The sequence below is a fragment of the Ambystoma mexicanum genome, chromosome 2q, assembly GCF_040938575.1.
Source record: "Ambystoma mexicanum isolate Mex_15411 chromosome 2q, UKY_AmexF1_1, whole genome shotgun sequence".
Taxonomy (NCBI): Eukaryota; Metazoa; Chordata; class Amphibia; order Caudata; family Ambystomatidae; genus Ambystoma; species Ambystoma mexicanum.
In genome coordinates, this window is record NC_090924.1 from 1,467,542,856 (window position 1) to 1,467,569,555 (window position 26,700).

The following is a 26,700-nucleotide window of genomic DNA, read 5'->3' on the forward strand; positions in this document are numbered from 1 at the left end:
ATTGTTTCTTTTATCCCTTCTTGAGCTTCTCGGGACAGGGGATACTGTTTTACCCTTGGTAGAATAGCTCCTGGTTTGAGTTTTATTTTGATCGGTGTGACTCCATGCAATAATCCCACGTCATGGGGCCTGTGGTCCACAAATTACTGGGCACTGATTTCATGTCATCATCAAAAAAGGAAGGAGGTGCTCCTACCACTGCCATTAGTTGTACCGGTACTTGTCTTTCCTGTATCATGATATCACACGGTATGGCTATCTCCATAATTATCTCACCATCACTTTCTGAGTCTGAGAATAGATCTCGCAATGCATTGTCGGCATTGATGCAGAATACTGTGTGCCACTCGCAGCCATATATGTCCATTGCAATGACGGCTATTCTTTTAGCTGAGATTTGAACTGCATACAAATCTAAAGACATCATTGTCCTGGGCACTATCTCAGGGCGGGCTATTGCTCGGAAGATGAACTATGCGGGTACTCGCCAGTCTAGATTTTTCAACTCTGGGACCACCCTTGCCAATGTTTTTAGCCCTTGAATAAATACATCAGTATCTACCGGTATGCCGCGCACTTCTGGTGCTGTTGCTCGTGCATGCACCACCAGCATTACGCGCTTGGGACAGATCCCTTGAGTTGAACAAACTATCCCTCTCTCCGTAAAGGAGAAAGTCATATTAAGCTTAATAAGGAGGTCCCTTCCCAGTAAGTTAATCGTGGACTGTTCATAGTACAGTAGGGGTGCCCTCAATGTCTTACCCCCCACGGTCACATCTAAATCTTCTGTGTAAGGAACTTCAACAACAGCCCCAGAGAACCCCTGCATCTCCAATTTTCGATTAGATAATGGTAACCGGCCTTCACGTAAACATGATTTTTCAGCTCCAGAGTCCACTATAAATATGAACTGTTTATTCCCTATCTGTGCCCCTATCAATAGTTCCTCTGCTGCATTGTAGGTCGTAGGTAGTACAGGACACGCAAGTGCTCCCTGTGGGCTGTCCTATGCTGGATGTCTTGTATTCCACCCTTGACTAAAGACATTACCTGATACCACTGCTACCTAATGCCCTGCGTGTATTGCATATGCTCGCAGCTTTGTGGGTGCTGTTGTACATTATGAGGGTGTTCCCTTCGTTGCTCCACATACTCTTGCTCTGGTTGCCCTTGTGCCCCTCCCATGGGTAATCCGTAGGGACTTCCCGGGTGTGGATGACCATAGAGGTAATCGTCTTGGTACACGTTATTTGGTCTGCTTCTGCATTCCCATAAGAAATGTCCCCACCTTCAGCAATTCCAACAGTTCTCTTGTCCCCTTCTAGGACCCTGCCCCCCCATACCTGCCATTTCCCCATACCCTTGACCACCCCCTCTACGTCCTCTGTACCCTCCTCGTCCTCCGAGGGGGGCCCTCGGCTGCCACTGAGGTCCTCCGTACTGCTCCTGTCTATTCTACTCTGGCTGCCCGTTGCCTGCCCAATTTGCTGCCATCCTCCCCTGTATCACTACCAGTCCCTCCTCCTCTTCCCCCTCCCTGTCTTGGAGGAGTGCTGCTACAGCCGCGGCAACCTTCACCAGTTTCGTTTGTACTAACTTCGCCTCATCTGCCAACCTTTTTTGTGCAATTTCTTTCTCCCTTTCCTTTATTCTTTTGCAATGGTGAACTATTATGCTTTGAATTTCTGGCCACCCCTTTGCTTCAATCCCTGCTATTTTGTTGAGTGCTTTCTGTACCTCTTTTGGGAGCCCTCTCTATATTATATAGTAAATAGGGATGTTGACTGGTCCCAGGGCGTACCCGTCTCGGCTCTCTACATCTCTTGCACCCGGAAAATGAAATCCATAGCGTCCTCCCCATCATTCATGGTGCACTGCATCACTGACTGCAAATCTGGTGTATCTGGAATTGTTTCTCTTATTGCATCCCATACCCTCACGCGCACTGTGTTAAAAGACGCTCCAACATGGTGATCACAATCCAATGTTACTCCCGGGAAACTAGCCTTTTCCCACACTCTATCTGCCTGGTCACCATCTGCCGACACCTCTAAGCTTTTAACATTGCCTACCGCTAATGGCACTCCCGTGGTATGTTTCTCAAATGCATATATCCACTTACTTGCCCTTCCTGATAGTGGAGGCAAGGACTTTAACAATTTGGCCTTGTCCATCTGGGCCCAGGGTATGTAATTTGGCCTCCCACCTCCCCTATTTATCAATGGAAGTTGTAGTTTACTCTTTGTCATTTTGCCTGTACTCACCTTCAATCCTTTCCTCCCTAACGTGGCCATCCTTCCCATTCTATTCCTTAATCTTCCCATCCATTCCTCTTCCATAGTTCGTCCCAGGGGTGTCTCATCTACTCTTCCTGATCTCCCTCCTGCTGCCGCACCCAACCTTCCACTTTCCTGTTCTTCGTCCTCAATATCACACCACAGCTCTTCCATCCCCCCAGTGGCCATTCCCTCCTCACTTGTGTTGTCTTCCAGTTCTTGTGGTCCCAATTCTAGTATTCGAGTTGGTTCTTCCTGAATTCTAAATAGTATTTCCCCCTTCTTCCACCCTTCTTCAGATGGCCTGTCGAGTGTATGTGCCCTAGGTGTCTGTTCTGTTCTTGCGACGCTTGTTCCGCTCTGCTCACATATATCTCTTATTCTAGATACCTCATCTCTGGCCATTGAGAGCCTGGAGTCTAGGTCCTCTGTTAACTTTTCAATATCTACTGCTGGGGTGCTTACCTGTCCATGGGGCACTCATATGGTGGTGGTGCAGTGGGTCGCGGGGTGGCTGTAGGGACAGTGGTGGGCACATATGTGGGATCGCTATACTCTTCTGCTGGCACTGGTTTGTTTAGGAGGGGGTACAATTGTGTTACCTCTATTGATCCTTCTTTCCCTGTACTCTCGTCTCCACTTTCATGTGCTGTTAGGGGAGTGTTAGTGGTGCTGGGCTGATCAAGAGCTATCTCTTTCTTTTTGAGTGGAGGTGGATCTTCAAATAGCCTCCACAGATCTAATATCTCTCTTCTATTATGAAACTGTTTTCCTTTATATTTTATGAATATACACGTGGCTACCATATCCAGGACACTTTTATCAAATGATCCCCCTTGTGGCCATACCTGGGGTAATCCCTCTCCTTTTAATTCCGTGACCCACTGGTCATGATACTTATTTATGCGTTCTGCATAACCAGGTACATTTTTGCAAATGTGGGCCTGGGGTGTTTCCGCCCCCATACTGTGTGTTCGTTGCTCACCTTCCTGTGTTACTTGTAACTCTCAATGTGACTCGTGCACACGTATATCTTATCTCTAACAGTTCTTGTTTTTGATTTTCCCTTTTTTCTTTTTTTTTTAAAACTGTTTCTCAATAGCACTACCTTAACAGCTTACCGGGTCACACTTACAACTGTTTAACATCACTAACTTAACATCACTTCTTCTTCTTATGCAATATAATTTTCTAAAACACTACGCGCTTAGCATATGCAACATGAAACCAACATTTAACAAACTTTTAACATACAACATATAACAATTCCTCCCTCCTTTTTCTTACCCTACACTTTTCTCCCCAGCAAGGTCTTCTTACCCTTGCCCAATATTTATCCCTGAACCCTTAAGAGTTATGACACTTTTTCCAGTATTGAGGTACCCAGAATGAAGAAGAAAAGGAAAAAGAAAGCAGTTTCTAATGTATACACCGTGTCTCCCTATTCTCAGACACCTTTGTTATTCTCCACTGTTCAACTTATTCCCAGTACTAGTTGAGATAGCACTATGTGGCGCCGCCTTCTACCCCCTTGCAGAGCTAGGTTCCCGTCTTTACCTTCCCTCATTTCACCTTTTTGTCCTAATAGCCAAATGCAGAGAAAGTAAATAGCATTAATAGTTGAAAGTACCCATTAACTGACCTCGTATGATCTGTCTCCCTCCCCTTTTCTCCTTTTATGATCACTCGCACTTAATACTCACGTGCCCGTCTTGATTCAAGATTCTCCGGACTGGGTCCGTCCAGGCGTTGCTGCCTCACAGTTAATGGCCGCCCCCCGGCTCCGGCGAGCGGTACTAAGGGGTTTTTTGGAACGGGACCCGTACCCTTTGGCCTACTACGTGCGCACATCTAAGCGTTCCAGTTGCCGTAGGCGGGCAGCTCTCTTGAGCGGGCGCACCGTGCATCTCCACTGCCACCCGGAATTTCTCGTGCCAGAGGGGACAGCAAAAAACAAATCACGCCTTCGGGGTCACCACTGAAAGCAAGCGTCCCCAAAAGGCAGTACCCTCCCCATAATGAGAGGCAATAAAGGACACAACCCAGGAGGGAATGAGACCAAGACCAAGTGCGGGTGATGTAAAAGGGTTTTTTTGTATAATCAAAATAGGGCATGCAAAGGACTCTGCAAGCTCCAGGAGCGCTCTGTCTGACAATAGCAAAAACAGTCATATTTATTACAAAACCACGTCAAAAATCCTGTAAGCTATAGAGGGCACATAGTCTCAGGGATTGGGTGGCGTCGACTAAGCTATAGGTGATACAATGATGCGCCGCTCCAGGATAGGTGGGCATTTGTGGGGTGGATGGGTCAGCTGGGCTCGTCAGGTTGGAGCTGCCAGGCCAGGCACGGTCTGTGTCGATAATTGATGGCTGCACTAACACTTTGCCCTTGTGGCCTTTAGACGATTTCAGCTGTCCTGTAAATCCTACAATATGTTACTCTAAGAAATAATAGGAGACCGGAGAAACAACATGCAATGTGAAGCTTCACCAATGCATCAGTGCACTATTACTTTTGACCTGCTGACCGGGTGCCATAAGTCTGGGTGTCTGGTCTGAGGGCACAAGGTGAGCTGCCTTGTCGTTCTGTTCTGTTAGATGTGGTGAGGAATGACTTTATGATATGTTAGTCCAGGGTTGAATATCTATTCTCCAAGGCCCATTAACGTGTGGTGAGCTGGAGTACCACTGGATCAGCGAGGGCACACCTCTGGCCCCTTGAGGCGGTGGGGTTTAGGACCAGGCTGTAAATACTTCATTTGGCCGACTATGGCAGCCTCGGACATGGGGGAGGTGAATTCTTGAATCAGGTCCAGCAGAATGAGGGGAGGTGATGCTGTGCTGCTCGTGCACCAGCAAGCCCTGGCGGGCCTTAACGGGAGGAGGGGGAGATGGCCTTGTGGCTTTACATGGTTCTCGGTGCCTGGGCTGCACAATATATCATACGAGGGAACGGTTAGTAAAGTTAGTAGCATTAAGATGATCACAAATTTCTATTGTTTATACATTCGTTCACTTCTTCATATGTAGCTATAAAGGTTTGGCAGTGGCACATACATTACATAACATTAGTTACACGCATATTGGTAATTCATTAGGCAACAGATAGATAACACGTGAGGTGGCATCAGGTTTGTTTGTTTGTTTAGTATTTATTATGCGCACCGGACCCTGGGGTAAAAGGGCGCAGAAAGTAAGAATATGTACAGCTTAGAGCATAAGTTACAGGTTACAGTTACAAGTTACAGAAATTACAAGTTACAGGTGCAAGTTTACAATACAAGTTTACAATCGTATGGTGCAAATGCTGTGTAGCAAACAGGCGTAAGCATTATCATAGGTTCAATTAGCAGTTACTGTCGTTAGCCAGTTAATTACAATTTGCCTGAATTTGGAAAAAGAGCGTTCTACCCTTGCGGTAGTGGGTAATTCGTTCCACAATTGAGCAGCTTTGACTGGGAAGCTAGCTCCGCCTATGGTGGTCAGTTTAAAGCGTGGTACTTGTAGGCGATTGGTGTAGGCAAGTCTGGTTTGTCTTGTGGGGCGTGATCTAGTGAATCTGTCCTTTAGGTATTGAGGGGCTTTGTTATGTAGAGATTTGTGTGTGAGAGATGCAGTTTTGAGTCTGATTTTCTCATGGGTGGAGAGCCATTTGTGTTTCCTTCTTATTGCTGTAATGTGTTCTCTCCTGGGGATGTTCAATGCCGCTCGGAGGGCCTTATTTTGCTGTATCTGGATTTTGTTGATGATGGATTTAGTGGCTCCTATGTATAGTGCGTTACAATAATCTAGTTTAGAGATGATAAGGGCTCTGGCTAGTGTTAGACAACTGTGCTCAGAAAGGAATTGTTTCCCTGCTCTAATGAGCTTACAAGTGTAGGCTGTTGAGGAAGCTAGGGAGTTTACCTGTTTGGAGAATGATAAGGTAGAATCAAGGTAGATCCCTAATGTTTTAACTTCTTTGGCAACTTGTATGCAGTTCCCATCTATGGTAAAGGAAGAGTAATTTGTACTTAGTTTATTGATGAGGGGTGCGGTGCCTAGGATAAGAAGCTCAGTTTTATCATCGTTCAGGCATAGGCCATGGGTTGCCATCCATGCCTGAACGATGCTGTATATTTTGTTCACCATAGCTAGATCTTTTTCGTAAACCCCTGTGAGTGGGAGGAGGATCTGGGTATCGTCAGCATAGTTAGTATACGTGATACCCAGATGGTCCAAATCATCAAACAGGGGCTTAGTGAATATGTTATATAGCGTTGGTGAAACGCATGATCCCTGTGGCACACCGCAGGTAATAGGGATGGGATCTGCAGCTGCTGTAGGTGAGAAAACCCTCATGGTGCGGTCACTAAGGAAGGATTGTATCCATGCTATAGCCTCAGTGGAGAAGTGTGCTGCTGAATCTAGGTGGTTACATAGGACTTTATGGTCCACTAAATCAAAAGCGGCCGATAGGTCTAGTAGCAGGAGGAGTGCTGGTTTTCCAGAATCTCGTACATTGTCTATTTGGGCTTTCAGGTCAATCAATGCAGTTTCTGTGCTGGAAGAGGGCGGAAGCCAGATTGTCGGGAGCCTAATAGTTGGTTTTGTTCCAGGAAGTTCTGGATTTGGGAACCGTAGTAATAGGTCTATAATTAGTGGGTATAGTGGGGTCTAGAGTAGCCTTTTTTAAGAGTGGGAGCACCCAGGACTCTTTTAAGTTACTGGGGATAATGCCTGTGGTAAAGGAGGCATTAATTAACTTAGTGATAAATGGTGCTAGATCTTGTGCAGCATCTTTGATGAGTTGTGCTGGACATAAGTCTCCTTTGCAGTTGGACGGTTTTAGACCGAGTATTACTTTCTCAACTTCTAGTATGGAGACTTTGGAGAAGTGGAATTGCGTAGTAGGTTTGGAGTTAGGAAGTGTCTTAATAGGCGGTAATATATTGGGTGCTAAGGTCTCGCGTTTTAGTTCTATTTTCTTTAGGAGGTTTCGGACTTTGTTAGAGAGGGCTTGCTGGATTTCAGAGCACCACTTTTTGTCTTTGAGACAGTTATCTTGAGGTGTTATTGGGTTTTCCAGTTCTCTGAGTATGGCGAACAGTTCTTTTGTACTTGATTTGGCTTGTGTGATTCTGTTATTGTAGGTCTCTTGTTTAGCTAGGATGATTTCTTTTTTATAATGAGAAGAGATGTTGACTAGTTTCAGTTTATTTTCTGGACTGGGGTTAGTTTTCCACGTATTTTCCCATTTCCTTTTTTCTAATCTTAGATTTTGTAAGAGGGGGGTGAACCAGATGTTCAGGTGGCTCTTTGGTTTGCTGTTTCTGAGCTTGAGTGGTGCGATGTCGTCAAGGGTTTTGTTCATGATGTTGTTAAATTCTTCCACTAGGCTGTTAGGGTTAAGGTTGTCAGGTAGAGCGTCCAGAGTGGGCATGATGCCGGGGAGTCGTTTGTCTAATGTCATGTTTTTTTTGTTTCTGGTAAGTGCAGGAGGTGCACACGGTTGTTGCAGTTTGGGGGTGGTAGTGTCCAAGGAGAATGAAATTAGATGGTGATCTGACCAGATTTGGGGTGAGATGGAGAGAGTGGCTATATTGCAGTTGTGGTCAGTAATCCAATCAAGGGTTCTCCCTTTGATATGGGTGGGCTCAAGCACTCTTTGTGTGTAACCCAGTTCTGTTAGGGTGTTGGAGGCTGCTGTGGCTTGTAAGTCGTTGATATCATTAAAGCCAATATTGAGGTCACCTAGTAGTATTGATTGAGTAGTATCTTTGAGGTTTTCTGATAGGATGGTAGTTAAGTCTTCTATGAAGTTCTTGATAGGACCTGGAGGTCTGTATATCAAGTGAAGGTTAAGAGTTTGTGAGTTAGCTGTGGGTGTCTTGGTGGACATTATCTCACAAGATTCAATGGTTGGTGAGGGGGTGAGTCTCATCCCGAGTTTAGTTTTGACGATGATGGCTAGTCCGCCACCTCGAGCTCCGCGCCTATCCGATCTGAGGATAGTATAATTGTTGGGCACAGCTAGGGATAGTGCTGGGCCTGATGCCTCATGCAGCCAAGTTTCTGTAATGGCTAGGAAGTCGTAGTCTTCTGTCAAGATGACTTCAGATATTTCTATGGCGTGGGCGACTAAGGATCTAGCGTTTATTAAGGCTCCTTTGAATTTAGGTGTGTGGTTAGGGTGTGTAGCAGTATTTATTGCGGCATTAGGAGTGGCATTTGTTTCTTTGTTTGTTTGGTAGTTATTATACTTAATGTAGTTATGGGTGAATGGTTTGTGAGTGGGTTCCGTTTTGGCTCGAATGGTATTAGTTTCGTATTTGATGAGTGGATCAAAGATTCTGGGTAGTCTTGCTCGTAGTCTTAGGTTTCTGTCAGCTATGTTACATTGTGTAGTGGATCGTTGTGTTGTGGTTGCTATAGAGGGCGACATGGTGACACGTTCCCAAGGGGCGAGTGAAGAGGCCAGGTATACTAGATAGGATAGTATAAGGAGCATTATATAATGTGTGAGCATCCTGTATCTAGAGTGATGGCTAGAGTTATAGTTTTGGGTAGAGTGCAGGCAGAGTAACTGCTAAGTCTGCTATGTTGTTGTCTAGTGTGTGAGGTCAGGCATATAGTGTTAAGTTGCAGTGATCCTAGGGCGCAGACAGATGGCAGTATGGTGTATATATGGACATGGGCAACACAATTGCTATGGTCTATGAGTGACCAGAGGGCATAGCACAATTACTGTGGTCTATGAGCGACCAGAGGGCACAACACAATTACTGTGATCTATGAGCGACCAAAGGGCACAACACAGTTACTGTGCTCTATGAGCGACCAGAGGGCACAACACAGTTACTGTGGTCTATGGGCGACCAAAGGGCACAACACAATTACTGAGGTCTATGAGCGACCAGAGGGCACAACACAATTACTGAGGTCTATGAGCGACCAGGGGGCACAACACAATTACTGAGGTCTATGAGCGACCAGAGGGCACAACACAATTACTGTGGTCTATGGGCGACCAGAGGGCACAACACAATTACTGTGGTCTATGGGCGACCAGAGGGCACAACACAATTACTGTGGTCTATGGGCGACCAGAGGGCACAACACAATTACTGTGGTCTATGGGCGACCAGAGGGCACAACACAATTACTGTGGTCTATGGGCGACCAGAGGGCACAACACATTACTGTGGTCTATGAGCGATCAAAGGGCACAACACAGTTGCGGTGACATTAGTGATTAGGTTGGATCGTGTACTCAGGAGCATTGAAGCAATAAGTTCATATACAATCGTGCATTTGCATTTTCGGTTATACCAACTTAAACGCGTTTCATTATATTACACACAAGTATTCTTAGTAATCCTTTTTCGCCTTCCTTTGTACACTAGCAGCAGTCATTTAGTTAGCATCAAGTGGGGCTCTATCAAGCCCTTTCATTAAGTCTGCAAGGCACGTGGTATTTTGCAATGGACTGAGGTCACTCTTGCTTTATCAACGTTATAATCAACGTTATAAGCTTCATCCCTTCCCAACACCCGTATTATACTTTACAAACAACTCTGAATCGGTGGGTTTTGGTATGTAGTCAACACCTCATCTGGGGAGTGTGGGCAGGGGTTCATGCAGGAAGGTTATTGACACCAGCTATTTTCAAATGTTAGGGGTTAGATGCCAGGTCGAGGCCTGTTCAATCGGGATGGTTCCTGTTATTTTCCAGACTTGAACCACGAGTCAGGTCACTTTGGGGACAGTGATGTTCTGCGGAAGGTAAATGATACAGTGTTTGTTCTGATACTCGTTTGTGTCTGGTTGCTCGTGAGAACGGGCCTTCAGCGGATCTGCCATGGGGTAGAGGTGCAGGGGGAGTGCATGGCTCCTTGTGCGCAGTGAGCGGGAGCCAGCCGCAGCTGTCGCAGGCAGGCTGTTTCATTGGGGTTCTTGGTCGTTTCTATCTAAAATGGAGTCTTGAAGCTTTCAAAATGGTGTCCATGGTATATTACAGTACAAGCCGATCGGCCCTGTGTGTCGATCAGCAGCCACCCCGCCACCTGAGCACAGGTGCATGGGGGGCCGCTGACGAGCCACGAACCTCACGAAGGTTGGGCATGTAGGGAAGGGGTTCCATAGACCTGTCCTCCCATACAGACCCACTGCCCCCCATTGTAGTGTCCCACCACCCAGGGCAGCAAGCGGGATCTGTTCTGGCAGAGCAGCAAGATGGGACAGAGAGTCTAGACAGGGTGGGGCTGTAGTCAGCCAGCACCCGGGGCAGCAAGCAGGATCTGTTCTGGCAGAGCAGCAAGATGGAACAGAGAGTCTAGATAGGGTGGGGCTGCAGTCACCCACCACCCGAGGCAGCAAGCAGGATCTATTCTGGCAGAGCAGTAACATGGGACAGTCTAGATAGGGTGGGGCTGTAGTCACCCAGCACCTGGGGCAGCAGGCAGGATCTGGTCTGGCAGAGCAGAAAGATGGGACAGAGAGTCTAGACAGGGTGGGGCTGTAGTCACCCAGCACCCGGGCAGCAAGCAGGATCTGTTCTGGCAGAGCAGCAACATGGGACAAGGATTCTAGACAGTGTGGGGCTGTAGTCACCCAGCACCCGGGGCAGCAAGCAGGATCTGTTCTGGCAGAGCAGCAAGATGGGACAGAGACTCTAGACAGGGTGTGGCTGTAGTCACCCGGCACCCGGGGCAGCAAGCAGGATCTGTTCTGGCAGCGCAGCAACATGGGACAGAGAGTCTGGACAGGGTGAGTCTGTAGTCACCCAGAGCCCGGGTCGAGTAGTAGGCACTATGCCGGCACTAGAGATGCTGCAGTTACGGCCATTGCCGACTGTTAGGGAGAATTCTCTTTAGGCTGAATTTCCTAACCTAGTGAGTCCCCCAGCAGCTTTGCTGGATTTCTGGAGTTTGTTTTTTTCTCCTGCCAAGAGTGAGACTCTTTTTCTCTCACTCTAAGACATGATTTATGGTGTTCCTTTGACTGTTAATGTGTTTTATGGGATATGGGGTCCTTTACTCCATAGGGTCTCATGTGTTTTTCCTATGTGTGTTACACAGCACCCTCCGTGCAGTAACACAGGGATGTCATAGTGACCCCCCACCATAGACTCCATACCCTGGGACTGACTACTGTCTCCCAGGGCATGTAAAGTCACCATTGGCTTTACTAGTCCCAAATTATTAACAGAAACCAGTACAAACCATCATATTGTGGACATACTGGTCGGGGCAATTCGATTGCCCTGGGGTCTGTTAGTCGAGGGGGCACATCTCCGTCCCCCTTGATCGAGTTTTGGCTGGTGGCAGTGGATACTACTTTTTATATTCGACCGCAAATATTTCCCTATGGGATTTTCCCATTATTCGAGGCTACCAACTTTAATTATTTAATTCTCATAGCCTCGAACATACCGCCGGTTTATTTAATTAATATTAATTCGCCGGTTGGTGTTTTTTGCCAGGACTCAATTCTAAAATGGCGTTTGTGTTCTCTTCTGTGACTCCAACCCAAGTCGAGCCCTTTGTTCCACTTTTTGGCGGGCTTCTCCACAGAAGCCTCCAAAAGTGGTGCCACTCTGTCTGGGTACCACAGGGGTTGTGGGAGGGGGTTTAGGCACCCTGGACTCAGTTACCTTGGTAACTCAAGTCACACTCTTGTGTGATTGACCCAAGTGGTGAGCCGGCAGGCTTCTTCCCCTGACTGGTGGGCACAACCAGTTTACCTTCTTCTCTTCACACCCCAGACCGATCTGTGGTCGAATTGCCCCTGCCAAGCACCCTGGCAGCCAGATAGTCACTTACCACTGGACCGCAAACCTACAGACCGCTCCTTGTACCTGAGAAACTCCCTGGCTGGTTTCTTCCCTGGCAGTGCAACGGACTCCTGTCTTCCTCCCCGACGAAATCCTCTCTTGCCCCGGACGAAGCACCGACTTGCATCCGCTGCCAGGAACAACTGCCCCCGCTGGAGTATTCTCACCACTTTAAGGTACCGTGTCCGCCAGGCCTCCCTTTCTAAAGATTGCTACAAGGTAATAATAACCCCTTAACCTTCTGGACTGGGCTGGCCGCCTTGACCCTCTAACTGGTGCCTTTCTTTGGTCCAACTCCTTTTTGAACCGTTACAAGACTTTTGTGCACTGCAACCTTGTGACCTTGGACACATTTCGTTTTGAACCTCTTAAAGCAGGGTCCGGCCTACTGACTCTGAATTCACGGTGTTACTTTGCCTTCCTCTCTTGTTGTGTTAGTGAAAAAGTGTTGGGATCTGTTTCATTTGATTCTCTGCTTTTCTCTCCCTTTTTAAAACAAATTATTAGAGTGCCATCTACGTTAAGCGCTCACCGCTGTCTGAAAATAAGTGGGGCTTTACTTAAGACTTGTCTAATATTCTTTTAAGGGAGTGTACATCTTTTAGTGACCGTGTTTTTGAATTGCTTACTATTAGTGCCTGTGTGTTTTCCTATAAATGGTTTTAAATAAATAATTATATTTCTTTTACACCAAGCCCTGGTCAGTGTTTACTTGTTATATTGGGCCTCATTCCGAGTACGGCGCTAACCAATGGCGCTATTAACGCCTTGGTTGACGCCGTACCCGGACCGGCAGCGCCTTGGTGGTTGGCGGAATTACCGCCCCATTCCAAGGTTGGCGGGGCGGTAATTCCCCAATCCCCATTTACCCTTCCCCATTCCCATTCTTGCCCCATAGGGCATAATGGGAGTGGGGAAGGCGTCAATTACGCCACCGTAAATTACGGTGGCGTAATTAACATCAAGGTCCCTTAGCGCCATGGTATTTAACGCCTGCTAAAAGCAGGTGTTAAAAGCACCATGGCGCTAAGGGAACTCGGAGTATGGCGGTAAGGGATTACCGCCACCGCTCTCGTTAGCGGTGGCCGCTATCCCTTACCGCCATACTCGGAATGAGGCCCTTGTGTTCTCTTGACCTATTGTGAATACTCTGTATACGGCCTAACTCTTCTTGAGGGAAGTCTGACTGCTCAGCCACAGCTACCAAGTATTCTAGTGGTAAATATGACGGACTAATTGTCGGTAACAGTAATTCCGTGTGGTCGTATTCTGCTGGATTTCCCGCCGGAAATACCTCCAAACTTATTAAGTCTTGAAGCTATGCCGCATTCCCCCTTGACAGCTCGAGTCCACATGCGGCCATCCTGCCAATGCACACTGGAAGATCATAGGGGCCTACTCATTAGCGTGAGGTTGAGTTGTCATGGCGTTCAGCCACAAAAGGAAATGAGTCCAGAAGGCACAGCAATGTCAAAAGGAAACACGACGGCTCAGATATGCTAGGATATGGAAAAGGGAAGCATGGCTCAGATATGGTAGGATATGGAAAAGGGAAGCACAGCTCAGATATGGTAGGTTATGGAAAAGGGTAAACAGCTTTAGGTCAAAAGCAAATAGTGGTAGGGATCCCAAAGGCAGTGCAAAGAGTGCTCCATTTCTTAATGAAAAAAATCTAGGTCATTTTGGGTCTCTGTTGCTTGTCGGGAATGCAAGTATCATTGACTTTAGCAATATGTAAGTTATGGATTAGCATAAAATGCAGATTTGCTAAAAAGGATTTATCATTAGTGATTAAATGATGAGATGATTTCTATTTTAATATGATGGATTTATGTGAGACAGTGTGAAGAATTGTAATGTAAACTATAGCACACTATATTTAAATAAAATAAAAAAAATGGGAGTGTGTGTTTAGGTACAGTTTCAACTACAGACAAAAAAATCAAAGCTGTAATTTCACAGTGAACTCTGAGTCTCGGCAGATACAATGTTACAAGTCCCTGGCTTCCTGAGCACTGACTTTACAAAGTAAGAGCTTCACCACAAATACTTGGAGGAAGCACATTCTTTAAAGAGCATGGAAAGTGTTTTTCCAGCTGATAAATCGCAGGCTGAAAACACAGGTGATTTTATCTCAGATTGCACCAGGAAGGGTCAGAGGGGGGACACTAGCATCCAAAATGGTGGACGGCCTAGTTATAGGTTTTGTCCAGTCCTCTAAACCAAAAGCAGTCCAGGTGCAATCAGACACAACACCCAACTCCCAACTCTTCCCTAATTGCAAGATACAGGTGCAGACCCATATAACAGCACACAACTCCAATTTGTCAATGTGGGTTGTTGAAAGCAATTGTGGCAAGTGGTTGGGGAGTGTTGGACGATAATAAGGAGCAGAGTTGTTGCAGAAAGAGTTGAGAAGGGGACAATGAGGAAGAAGAGGATGTAATATGAGGAGGAGGTGGTTGTCAAGGCGAGGAGGGACATCACAACAAGGTGGTTTTCTGAGGTGGTCATAACATCAAGAGGATGTGGCTGTGAGGAGGAGAGGAGGAAATAGTAAAATCAGAAGGACAGCATTGTCGGGAGGGGACATGATGATGTAATTGTTAGGAAAAGGTTGTGACGTCCAGAGGTGGTATTTGCCTCTCAGGTCACTTGGGTCTCAGCAAACCCACTTCCAGATTTTCACAACCGCTGGTCACCTGACCTCCTCATCACTGTCCCTTTCGTTTCCACACTTTCTGTCTCTCCTCCTTTCTTTCTCGAGGGTCTGAAATGTTCCTACACCTCTGTTTCTTTCGTTGGTGTTTTCCTCCTTCCTGGTGCTGTTTTGAAACTACTGATTTAAAGAGTGGGCACCGCTGAAGTCCTACTCAATTGAAATGTCCCAATGTAATTATTTAGTTCACTGTGGAGTGCTCTTGCACCTAAGAGTGATAAAACACCTGATGCAAAAGCTGGTGCATGCAACCAGAAAGCGTATTAACTCTGGCGGGAATCCCCACAAGGAAACTCTAAGGGGGTCATTACGACCGTGCCGGCCCGGTAACAACGGTGCCGGTAGGCTTACCGGCACCATTGTTACCGGACTGGCAAAGTATACGTTTGCGGTCCGGAGGCCCTCCCGCCCACTAGGACTGACCTGGCCGGCGGAACGGCACCCGCTCGCAGCCTTTAACAGTAGCACCGGCATTGTTATTAACGGTGCCGGTGCTACCGTCATCCCCATTCACATTGAGTCCGATGAGACTCAATGGGAATGGGGATTTACCATTTACTGGTGCCTGACTTCCAGGAACACCGTAATCCCCCGGTGTGTCCGGAAAGACAGGTGCCGTTAAATATTGTAAAAACTTGTAATGAGGCCCAAAGTCATGTTCCAGAAAACATGAATACAGAATGGTGAATGCCTTCTAAAGGAAAGACAACTCTTCCTTATTCCTTCCATTAAGACATTTCCTTTAAGCACTGATGTAGATGTAAAGCCAATGCATTTCTGAATGTATTCCTTCATCAGGGAAATCATCTAGAAAGTACCATGTACTTCAATTAGGATGCAATCATCCACAGAAGGCATTGCAATTGTGTGTCAGGACGAAGCATAAATCAGACCTGACTGAAATGTATCCTCTCTGAGGTAACTAAAAGTAGGACACAACTGGAGAACATGACAATGAAATGAGTGCGGGATTCCAGGATTCCCAAGTAGCCACGCCAAGTGAAGAGCAACCCAGATCAATCAGGATTCCAGGATTCCCAAGTAGCCCCGCCAAGTGAAGAGCAACCCAGATCAATCAGGATTCCAGGATTCCCAAGTAGCCCCGCCAAGTGAATAGCAACCCAGATCAATCAGGATTGCAGGATTCCCAAGTAGCCCCGCTAAGTGAAGAGCAACCCATATCAATCAGGATTCCAGGATTCCCAAGTAGCCCCGCCAAGTGAAGAGCAACCCAGATCAATCAGGATTCCAGGATTCCCAAGTAGCCCCGCCAAGTGAAGAGCAACCCAGATCAATCAGGATTCCAGGATTCCCAAGTAGCCCCGCCAAGTGAAGAGCAACCCAGATCAATCAGGATTCCAGGATTCCCAAGGAGCCCCGCCAAGTGAAGAGCAACCCAGATCAATCAGGATTCCAGGATTCCCAAGTAGCCCCGCCAAGTGAATAGCAACCCAGATCAATCAGGATTGCAGGATTCCCAAGTAGCCCCGCCAAGTGAAGAGCAACCCATATCAATCAGGATTCCAGGATTCCCAAGTAGCCCCGCCAAGTGAAGAGCAACCCAGATCAATCAGGATTCCAGGATTCCCAAGTAGCCCCGCTAAGTGAAGAGCAACCCAGATCAATCAGGATTACAGGATTCCCAAGTAGCCCCGCCAAGTGAAGAGCAACCCAGATCAATCAGGATTCCAGGATTCCCAAGTAGCCCCGCCAAGTGAAGAGCAACCCAGATCAATCAGGATTCCAGGATTACCAAGTAGCCCAGCCAAGTGAATAGCAACCCAGATCAATCAGGATTCCAGGATTCCTAAGTAGCCCCGCCAAGTGAAGAGCAACCCAGATCAATTATGATTGCTTTGAAGCTTCTCGTCTCTCCCTGCCTAGCAACTCCTCCCCTTATTTTGTTCCTCCTCGTCTTGTCTTTGTTGCTCTTTTCCATTGTCTCCTCTGCTTCTTTCCACTATTGACACCTCCTTTTCCCCCTACATACTGCTGCTCTTGCCTTCTGCTGCCTCATCATTCTTCTATACTCCTCTCACATCCCCCCTCCTGCTCTCTCTGATGGTCTGGGGTCCTCCTCCATGCCTCTCCCCTCCACCTCCGTTTCCTCCTCTCAGCCACGTCCCTCCTTGCCATTCCAACTCTATTTCTCTCAATACTGACAGTCTTCTATATCTAGGATCCATCAAGGTTCTGGGGTTCAGCTGGACTTCATGCCTTTGATAGAATTGGGAAACCCATGTGTACCTCCTCTAGGGCCTACATCAGCTCCCACGCTCCTTCCGCTCTCTTCTCCCAGCCCCAGCGGTGGGACTTTGTTAAATGTTGAACTTGACAATCGACATCCAAAACCTCATCTTTTCCATTGCTTATATTTAACTATATCATTTACCCAGTGAGTATATGCAGTCAGACTTTATTCCTGAACTTTTGGAGACTCAAACTTTTATTTATCGTTTCAATTTTAAATTCTGCCGAGGTTTCAAGCTTGTGGTTTTCATTCTTGCATGCACTGTCATTTTCCAAAAGGAAAAGGGTAAAAGCAAGCATTGCAAACCCCAGATGCTACTAATCACAGATGCAGAGTGGGAAGTCATCCTACCCTTACATTGCCCATTAGACAACCCTAAGAACATAAACATACATTTAACAAGTAAGTCCAAGAGTTAAACTCACAATTTAAAACATTCTTAGCCTTAATGGTGGAGAAACACTGGAAATGGGAGGACAATTCAGAGAGGTGAATGTCTAGAGGGTGAACTGGGAAGGATTGTTCAAGTAACTTCAATTTCTGTAAAAATGGCTCAATTTGTATCCATGCTTTTATCAAGTTATTGTGACTTTCCCTGAAGTCCTATATTTTGTTGATTGGCCGACTTGGTACTACTAGGTCTTAGTTGTGGATGGGGACAGCTCAACATTATTTCCATTGCCCTACTGGCTGTACAATGGCATCAAATAATATCTGATACCTTTGCTTCTTTTAACAGAGATTGAAGCCACTACCGAGACCAAGAATCTGGGAATGCACATGAGAAGATTGGATACACAGAGGGATAGAGGAGCTACGACAGAAGATTGGCAACCTAATCTGTCTGACCGGACATGAAATGGACATCCTCTCGTTAGAGGCCAATGCCTTGCACATCTCTGAAGAGCCACATAAAGGACAGATCATTTCCCTGCAGAGTTTGTGGGATGTTTTTTCCGCACAGCTCCAATCTACTCATACACAAGAGATCACACATGGAGGAGACACCCTATAATTGTTTGGAGTGTGGGCAATACTTTACACAGATCTCAGAGCTGTACAGGCATCAGGGGACACATACTGGGGAGAAGCCATACAAGTGCAAAGACTGCAAGATTAGCTTCTCTACATCCTCAGATTTGATAGGACATCAGAAGGTCCATGCTTTTGAGAAGCCCTACAAGTGCACAGAATGCAATAAAAGCTTCTGCCAATCCTCAAATTTAGTACGCCACCTGAGGGTCCATACTGGGGAGAAGCCCTACAAATGCACAGAGTGCATGAAAAGATTCAGTACCTCTTCAGATCTTATGGGCCATCAGAAGGTCCATACTGGGGAGAAACCCTACAGCTGCACAGAGTGCAGAAAATGCTTCAGCCAATCCTCACATTTGATGAGCCATTGGAAGGTCCATACTGGAGAGAAGCCCTATAAGTGTACAGAGTGCAACAAAAGCTTCAGTCAGTCCTCAGCCCTGATAAGCCACTGGAGGATCCATACAGGGGAGAAGCCCTATAACTGCTCAGAGTGCAAGAAAAGCTTTGGCCACTCCTCATCTCTGAGAAGACATCAGAGGATCCATACTGGGGTGAAGCCCTACAAGTGCCCAGAATGCAGAAAAGGCTTCAATCGCTCCTCAAATCTAATCAGGCACCAGAGGAGCCATTTTCTTCTAGTGGAGGGTTGGGAAGAATGTATTTAGCACAGATAATTCCTCAGGTAGTTGTCCAAGTACTAGAAGTGAATATTAATGCCATCCCACGATGGGGAGGATCAACAAGTGATGTGCACCGATATTCCCAGAATAACTGGAATAAAAGAAATAGCCTCGCAGCAGAAATCATGACCTGGCAGGTCAGGATCAATAAGGCAACTCAACTGGTTATTAGTCATATAAATGTCAGCACTTAAAAAGTGACAACACTGCACAGCATTTGCATTGGTCTCCCTGATAGCTTCCTGGTCTTGCTCTATTGGCGGTCTCTAGTTATTGCAAGAGATAGGGCTCCGCCATTAATGCACTATTAACATGATGGGATGGTGGTGCCCAAAGAGATAATCCAGAAGATACTAAAGATGATTGCAGGAGGTGGCACCCAACTTGCATTACTTGGATATGGAGATTAGGTTTGCAAACAACTTGTCCTGGAAAATTCACATTTCTAAAAGCAAAGTTACACTGCCCCAGAATGTTGTGGCTTTTTTGCGATTTGTACCACATGTGAAGTTGTATGACCACATCTGGCCCCAGGACCAGGATTTCCGGTCTATGCTAAGTGTATTCATTGAATACAATGCAATCATTGTTACAAATAAATAAAACGTCTGAGAATCCTTTGCTGCTACCTGTTCCAAACTTGCTTTAAATTCCAATTGAATGTCAACTAACTATGGAATGTGAACATGTGTTTGGGGGTGGGAAAGCTGTCTTGCGCCAATGGAACCCAGATAGCCAACTCGATTGTCTGGAATTCAATCTCTGTGTCCTACTATTGGCTTCGATGTCAGCCCAAGGTTTCCAGCGGAGGAGTCCGCCGGCCCTATTCCCAGTGCAGCTGCTGAATGCACTGGTGTGTTATCTTTTCTGTCTGCCCTACATATAACTTCTTGTATGGTAAGCGGTTATTGACAGCATAAGAGTTGGTGTCCTAGGTCAGCATTGGTGATATTGGGGCAGCTCTGTATGTGCATTGATAAAGCGCATTCATTTTTCTAGGAACCCAACAGAATCGAGTGAAGCGAAAACCCTAAGATCAAGACTAGCCAGCTAGAGGGGAGTGCTGTGGGGTGACACATAGCAGCCACGATGAAAAGCAGACAGTGGGTCATGTTGGGTGGGTGATGTAACAAATGCAAAGTGTAATGCGTTAAGCCTTGCTTTACCACTCCAGCTCATCAAGGTGGAGAGGGGGCCTCAATGGAGTTTGAATCTCTGCTGTGCTTTCTGCCCAGGTCTTAGAAGAGTGCAGCACTTTATGGATTCCTATGGAATCAGTCTTGCATTTACACCTGCTAATGAGCAGGCAGATTCCATAGGAATGCATTAGTGAACGCTGCCTGCAAGGAGTAAACTGCAGGTGGCATTTACTTTTTTTGCAAAATGGAGCATAAAAGTAAAGAGTTAATGAAATTTTGCCTCATTTTTCCCTTTAATTCTTTTACAACAATTGAACATTGGAAGCAAGTGCAAGGTTTGCTGGCCCCTGTATGATGAAATGTGCGTTTAATTCAAAACGACCCAAAGGTGTGTTATATTGAATCAATATTGCCAGAGGAATTCTTATCACCTCTGCCTCACAGAACCTTTCCTCCACCCCAAGAAGCGTATCCTACACCCCCCCGCCCCCCCAAGTAGAGGCTGTGGTCGGAATAGAGGAAGATAAAAGCATATACCTGTCACTATGCATCAAAAGAGAGAGTAGGTAATAAACCCCTGCAGTGGGTTAGCCACCCTCACTCATCCACGCAGGACTAATGTACTAATGCCATGTGGGCTACTGTTCCACCACCTACCAACCACTTCCTTGCACCATATACAGTAAGACAATATAAAGTACTGTATATGATATGATAGGTTATTTATAACGTGCTTAATACCCAGAGGTTTCTAAGCGCAGACCCGGGGATCGAACCTGTGTTGCTCCGTGCCGTCTAGCTTCCAAGGCGAGCACGTTGCCGCTGAGCTCTCCTCCCGTGATATAGATGCCCTCACTTAATACACATGCACAAATGCTTATAGCTTGGTTTTTAATAATGAACATTCAATGAATGTTCTCACACTCTCCTGCAAAGGGCTTTCCTTTTGATTAAGTGACATAAGTAATAGCAAAGCATTGCCACTATTAGTGCAACTGCACATAAGACACTCAATATGAAACCGGTTATAAATGAATATATTCAGCTATCATTTTCTTAACCTCTGTGTCTACACAATCTGAGTCAACCATCCCAAAAACATAAAAAAGGTAGCTGGCGCCCCTCTCTATAAAGAACATGCATGAAAACCTGTTCTATGTTTTTTTTCCCCACATTGAGAGTCCACAGCCATCGATTTCAGCTCATTGTACTTTTCACGGAGGAGGAATATCTATTTGCATATCAGTTTGTGTCCCGCCCACAAGGGCAGTCCAGCACCGAAAATGCCAGGCAAACCTTCTTTTAACAAGAGTACCGACAGCAACCCCATAAGCGTGTTTCAGCCTGGTTGGTCCTCATCAGTGAGGTGAAGCTGTGCCTCTCTGAGCACAGTGAGCTAGGGGTCTACGTCTGGGTTCCCCCAGGTAACTTAGGGTGACTAACCCCAAGTTCCTTATAAAAAAACAAAAGGCAGCAGGCGCCCCTCCCGATAAAGAACATGGCATAATAACCTGTGGGTTTTAGCTTCTTAAAAAAGTCTCACTAGACAGCCTCATAAAATGATCTGTCTTCTTTTTAAAAAAAAAATACTTTCTTTTTTTGCCAAAACGTTGTGAAAATACATGACATCTACAATTCAACAGCAGCAGGTGACAACTCCCATCATAATGCCACGCTTAGTCATGGCGGGATACATTGTACACCTTTCACCTCCCCCACCCTACCCATTGGACATAGCTCGATATTATTTAAAAATCCAAACAATACAACAGCGGCGAGAAGTGCCGCATCAGAGGAGGTTTGGTAACGAGAGCAGGATAGTTCTCTGCAAAGTCAATAAATGGCTTCCAGACAGTGACATATTTAGTGTATCTCCCTTCACATATCATAGTAATCTTGTCTGCAACCAGGGTGTTCCATAGTTGGACCCCTCACATTTGGTTTATTGGACCTTCAGCCAATTTCCAAATCCAGGCAATAGTCAGCTTTGCAGCTAAAAGGAGATGCCCAATCAAGGGAGCCACAGGGCCCATAAGAAAGAAGGAGCCAGCCCTTGAATTCCGCAATATTACTACACGTGAGTCCAGGGGGTGTGATAGCCCTGGAATATCTTTGATTTTGGAGAGCGCCCACTTCCAGAAAAGATTCACTTTACCAAACAGTCATACCATGTGAAAGAGAGAGCCTACCACGTCACAATCCCGCCAACAAGAAGCTGAGTAGTCAGGTGATATATGATGCAACCCTTCTGGGCTGAGGTACCACCTATAACTGAATCTATAGGAACACTCTCTGTCTGTAACACATCTGGAGGACTTAAGCATCCTACCCCATATTCTCAGCCACGCCTCATCCTCTATAGTCTCACCCTGGTCAGCTTCCCACATTGTAATGTATGGAAGTATCCAACTGTTTATATAGTTTCAAGACCCGGCCGGCGACAAGCCCCTTTGTAGTGTCAGCTCAAGAGCATTTAGCTGTCTAGTGGCTCCCTGTTTTGTGGTGGGATGTGGGACTCAGTGCCGCGGCTGGGCATAGCGAAACTGCTCTGTTTCCAGTAGTATAAAGGCAACCTTGCACTCATTAAAGGTCATGAAACTTTTTTCGTTATATGGTGGGTTCATTGAAGTAAGGCCCCCTGTCACCCACCTCCTGAAGCTCCCACAGTCACATCCATGCTGGAAACTTGGATTATTCCAAACAGGCGTGAGAGGACCCAAACCCATAGTTGCCCCGTCTATGCAGCGCTCTTCCCATATAATAGAGTGTGCACTTAGTTGTGGGCAATAATGAGGACCCCCTCCCCTTCCTGTCCCAGGGATCCGCTATCAACATAAGGTTGTTGGTGGAGATCAACAGCCGATTGGGCCTGTTTCGCTGCCTTCCATTTCGGCTGCAATGTAGCATCCCCCCAGGAGACCACATGAGAAAGCTGCACAGCCAAATTATAGCGGAAGACATCAGGGCCCCCCAATGCTCCCCACCCCAGTCGGCCTCAGGAGCACCCTCCTAGTGATCCTAGCACACTTATTCCATCAGATGAATTTAAAAATCTTACCGTGAAGCGTATGCAAATCTGGGTCAGGGACCCTTGTCGGGAGCGCCGTATAAAGATATCGGAGGCGTGGGATGAAGTTCAACTTGACCGCTGCAATTCTGCCAAACCAGGGGATCTCCTGCCGGCCCCATCTAATTAGGTCCTCAGACAGCTCCTGGAACAGCGGCTGAACGTTAGATCTATAGATCTCAGCAATATTGCTAGAAATACACACTCCCTAATACGGGATAGACTTGCATTTGTCAGTATCGGGGCAAGACCATAGATCTCACTCCTAGCCCGAGGCTGCAGGGAAACGTCCAGCCCATGTTACTTATCTTGGTTTATGGTCATTGCATCGAATTCCTGGCATCTAAATGCATTTGCATCAAATTTTTTCCATCGTAAAAATTTGCATCGAATGCATTTTTTGGACCCCCCCCGCAAACCCCTGTTTTTTACCCTTTAAAATCCTCCTGAACAAAAATGAACCCTTTACCCCCCAAAAACATGCATTCGATGCACATTTTTTAGATGGAAAAAATTTGATGGAATGGCATTAGATGCAATGACTAGATACCCTTATCTTGATTCACTTTAAATTCAAAGACCAGACCAAATTCCTCCAATTCACGCGACACAGTGGACAATGATTCCCAGGGGTTACTCAGGGTGAGCAGCACATTGTCTGCATAGAGAGAAACCTTGTAGTCCACCCCCTCACCTGAATCCCTTCTATAGCTCTATATGCTCTGATCCTAGTGGCAAGCGGCTCCATAGTCAGGGCAAAAATCAGAGGGGACAGCTGACAACCCTGTCTCGTCCCCCTGCTGATGGATAAACTAGATCATAGCACCCCATTGACTCGGAGAGAGGTGTGTTGACTCTGGTAGATTGCCATTACAAATTGAATACACCCCTGGCCAAAACCAAACCGTACCAAGACTCTCTGGAGGTACCCCCAGTCCACCCTATCAAAGGCCTTATGGGCACCTAGTGCGATAATTCCCAGATCCGCTACCTGACTTCATCCCACCTCCAATAAGTTCAGCACACGCCTACGCTATTGTGGGTACTGCATCCCACAATAAATCCTGTCTGGCCGTCATCTATGAGGTTAGGTCATTTTCGAGAATACTTTTGAGTCCATGTTTGTAAGTTTGCAGAGTGCCGGATCCTTACCAGGGTTTGGTATCAGGTCAGTGGTGGACACCCTCATAGAAGGAGCAACTCTACCATAGACTCTAAAGGAATCCAAGAGTTCCACCAGGGGAAGAACCAGGGGCGCGCTAAACATTTTGTAAAAGAGAGCCGCAAACCCATCGGACCTGGGGTCTTGTTCTTCAGAGTCTTACTAGCCCACTCCACTTCTCCTGGGAGTATATGCATCTCAAGGGAGTCCATCTCTTCACCTGGTAGGCTAGGAAGATGTACATGCTGTAGGCACTGGGTCTGAGCATCCTCTTGGTGCGGCCCCCCTTTAAACACCAGCCCTAAGTTGGCTTCAACAATCTTCATTTTGTCAGCCTCCCCCTGTTGCACCATCCCCTGAATATCACGTAAGGCCAGGACTGTGTTTCGGTTTTGGAGCTTACGCAGCTTAGCCACCAGAAGTCGACTGACTCAGTTCCCATTGCCATAGTAATACTGTTTGGTCTTCAGCATCGCCTGAGCAGTCCTGTCAGCGAGATGTTCCTCCAGCTCTTCGCGTGTCATCCTAAGTTTGCGCAATGCCCTACGGGAGCCCATTCTTTTGTGCTCCTGTTCAGCACCTCTAACCTCCCCCTCCATTTGCACCGTAATCAGTTGTCACTCCCTGGTGTAAACTGCAGTCTTACGGATGTGTTCTTCCCTGACAACAGCCTTCATTGCGTCCCAAACTATTTTGCATGGAGGACCTGAGTCACTATGTTCACGAAAGTGGTTAGAGATAAGCTCACCCAGCTCTCTATATACCACCAGATCCCTAAATACTAAATCATATAACTTCCATGGGCGTTTGGGTCTCTCAGGCCTTCCCACAATCACCATGGACAATGATACTGGGCCATGATCGGATAGTTTCCCGGGTACCTATCTCCACCCCCCTGGGCAAATGGGTACTGCACACTTGGCATATCTATAAGATCTTATCTAGAGAAGCCCCCATGAACATGAGAATGGTAGGTGAAATCTCTCTCATCCCTGTGAGCCAACCTCCAGGCGTCAGCCAGTCCCATTTCCCAGAGAAATAGCCCAAATCCATGTGCATGCCTGAAATCAAGCCTGGTGGGAGGCAGAGTCTTATCAACCAGAGGGTTAGGCACCACATTGAAATCCCCAACAACCAATATTTGCCCGTCAGCAAAAGGGAGCACCTGAAGGAGGAAGGTCTCCAAGAAAGCCTCCTGGGTCACATTCGAAATATACAGTGAAACTAGCGTAAATGGACGCTCCCACACGCAGACATCTGACACAGAGGTAACGCCCCTGCAGATGCTGAAGGACCTTGGCTTTAGAGATTGGGATCTGCCCTCCCACCAAGATAGCCATACCCTGCTTCTCCCCCGACCAAACCACCCGAGGGAAGAAACTTTTGTGGAAATGCTTTAGACTTCATACGTTTCTCATCCTGCTCAAGCAAATCAGTTTCTTGTAAGTACACTACCGAAAGGGACATGTACTTTAGCTTGCTTGATCCCGATTTCCTTCTACTGGGGAATTCATTCCATCTGCCAGTCAACACTAAATCCTCACCTTCCCTTTCACCCACAACAGTATCTGACATTTCCCCGGATATCGGGCTGTCCATCTCCCACGACCACCATTCAAATCACCTGCAGTACGGTGCCATAATGCAAGTGCCCCTCCAACAACACACTTTTCACCCATTTATAAACAAACCCCGGGTTCAGCAGGCTCTCAGCATCTGTTTGTGTACGCACAACCCATCGCTTTCCCTGATATGGAAAGTGGAGCGCAGTTCAAAAACCCCATCTATAATACACTTCCTCAGTGCGTAGCCACTCAGTCAATGGCCTCAGTGTCTTCTGTTTTGCCAGAGTCGTTGACGCCAAGACCTGATACAGTGAGAGGATATTCTATAGGGGTCTGATCGTAGGCATTATTCACTCCTTTAGTTTGAAAAACTGAACCCGGGACAACACATCCAGGGTTCTATCTTGGGGCAAGTGGCCCTGGTCCTGGCGTGATTTGTCCTGTCCAGTTCGAAATTAGCTTCCTCAGTCAGTTCAAGTATTGACCGGAAGAGGCCCGCCATAAAAGGTAGGCAGTTCGTCATCCTGCACCGCTGAAGAGATGCTCCGAATCCAAATGTTATTTCTGCAGGAGTGGTTCTCCCCATCCTCCTGCTTGTCATCCAAGGCCTTGGGATGGTTAGAGCACTCACCCATCTCATAGGACTGGTCGCAAGTGTGTCCTCTGCTTCTGAAACCCTTTTATCTAACACAAGAATCTTAGGTTCCTCTGTGCTTTTGTGGATTTCTTTGTGAATTTTAGCAAGTAGTTCCTGTAGGTCAGACTTGGTGGACATCCGCGCGAGCATGGCGAGAGCGTTCGGCCGTGTGAATCTGTGCCGTCACCACTTCAGGACGCTTACACTTGGCAGCAGGCTGAAGCATTGTGGAGATGTCCCCCCGATTTCCTGCTTTAGATGTTTTCACCCATCATGGACATAGAAGGGGGCCGCAGGCCAGCTCACCACCTGGGGATGGATGCCCAGGCACCAGGGGGGCCCGACCCAA

At 46.8% G+C, this 26,700-nt stretch overlaps 2 protein-coding genes across 2 annotated transcripts in view; one reads left to right on the top strand and one right to left on the bottom strand.

Annotated features, from left to right (window-relative positions):
* The window catches only part of LOC138570350 (zinc finger protein 850-like), a 65,720-nt gene extending 46,311 nt beyond the window's left edge, over window positions 1-19,409 (top strand). The window contains exon 3 of the mRNA XM_069649113.1: window positions 17,942-19,409. Within this exon, the coding sequence (XP_069505214.1) occupies window positions 17,942-18,766 (825 nt within the window). The 3' untranslated portion in view covers window positions 18,767-19,409. The remainder of the gene's footprint in view (window positions 1-17,941) is intronic.
* Window positions 1-26,700, bottom strand: part of LOC138570275 (zinc finger protein 271-like) — a 382,424-nt gene that overhangs the window by 145,846 nt on the left and 209,878 nt on the right. The window lies entirely within an intron of this gene.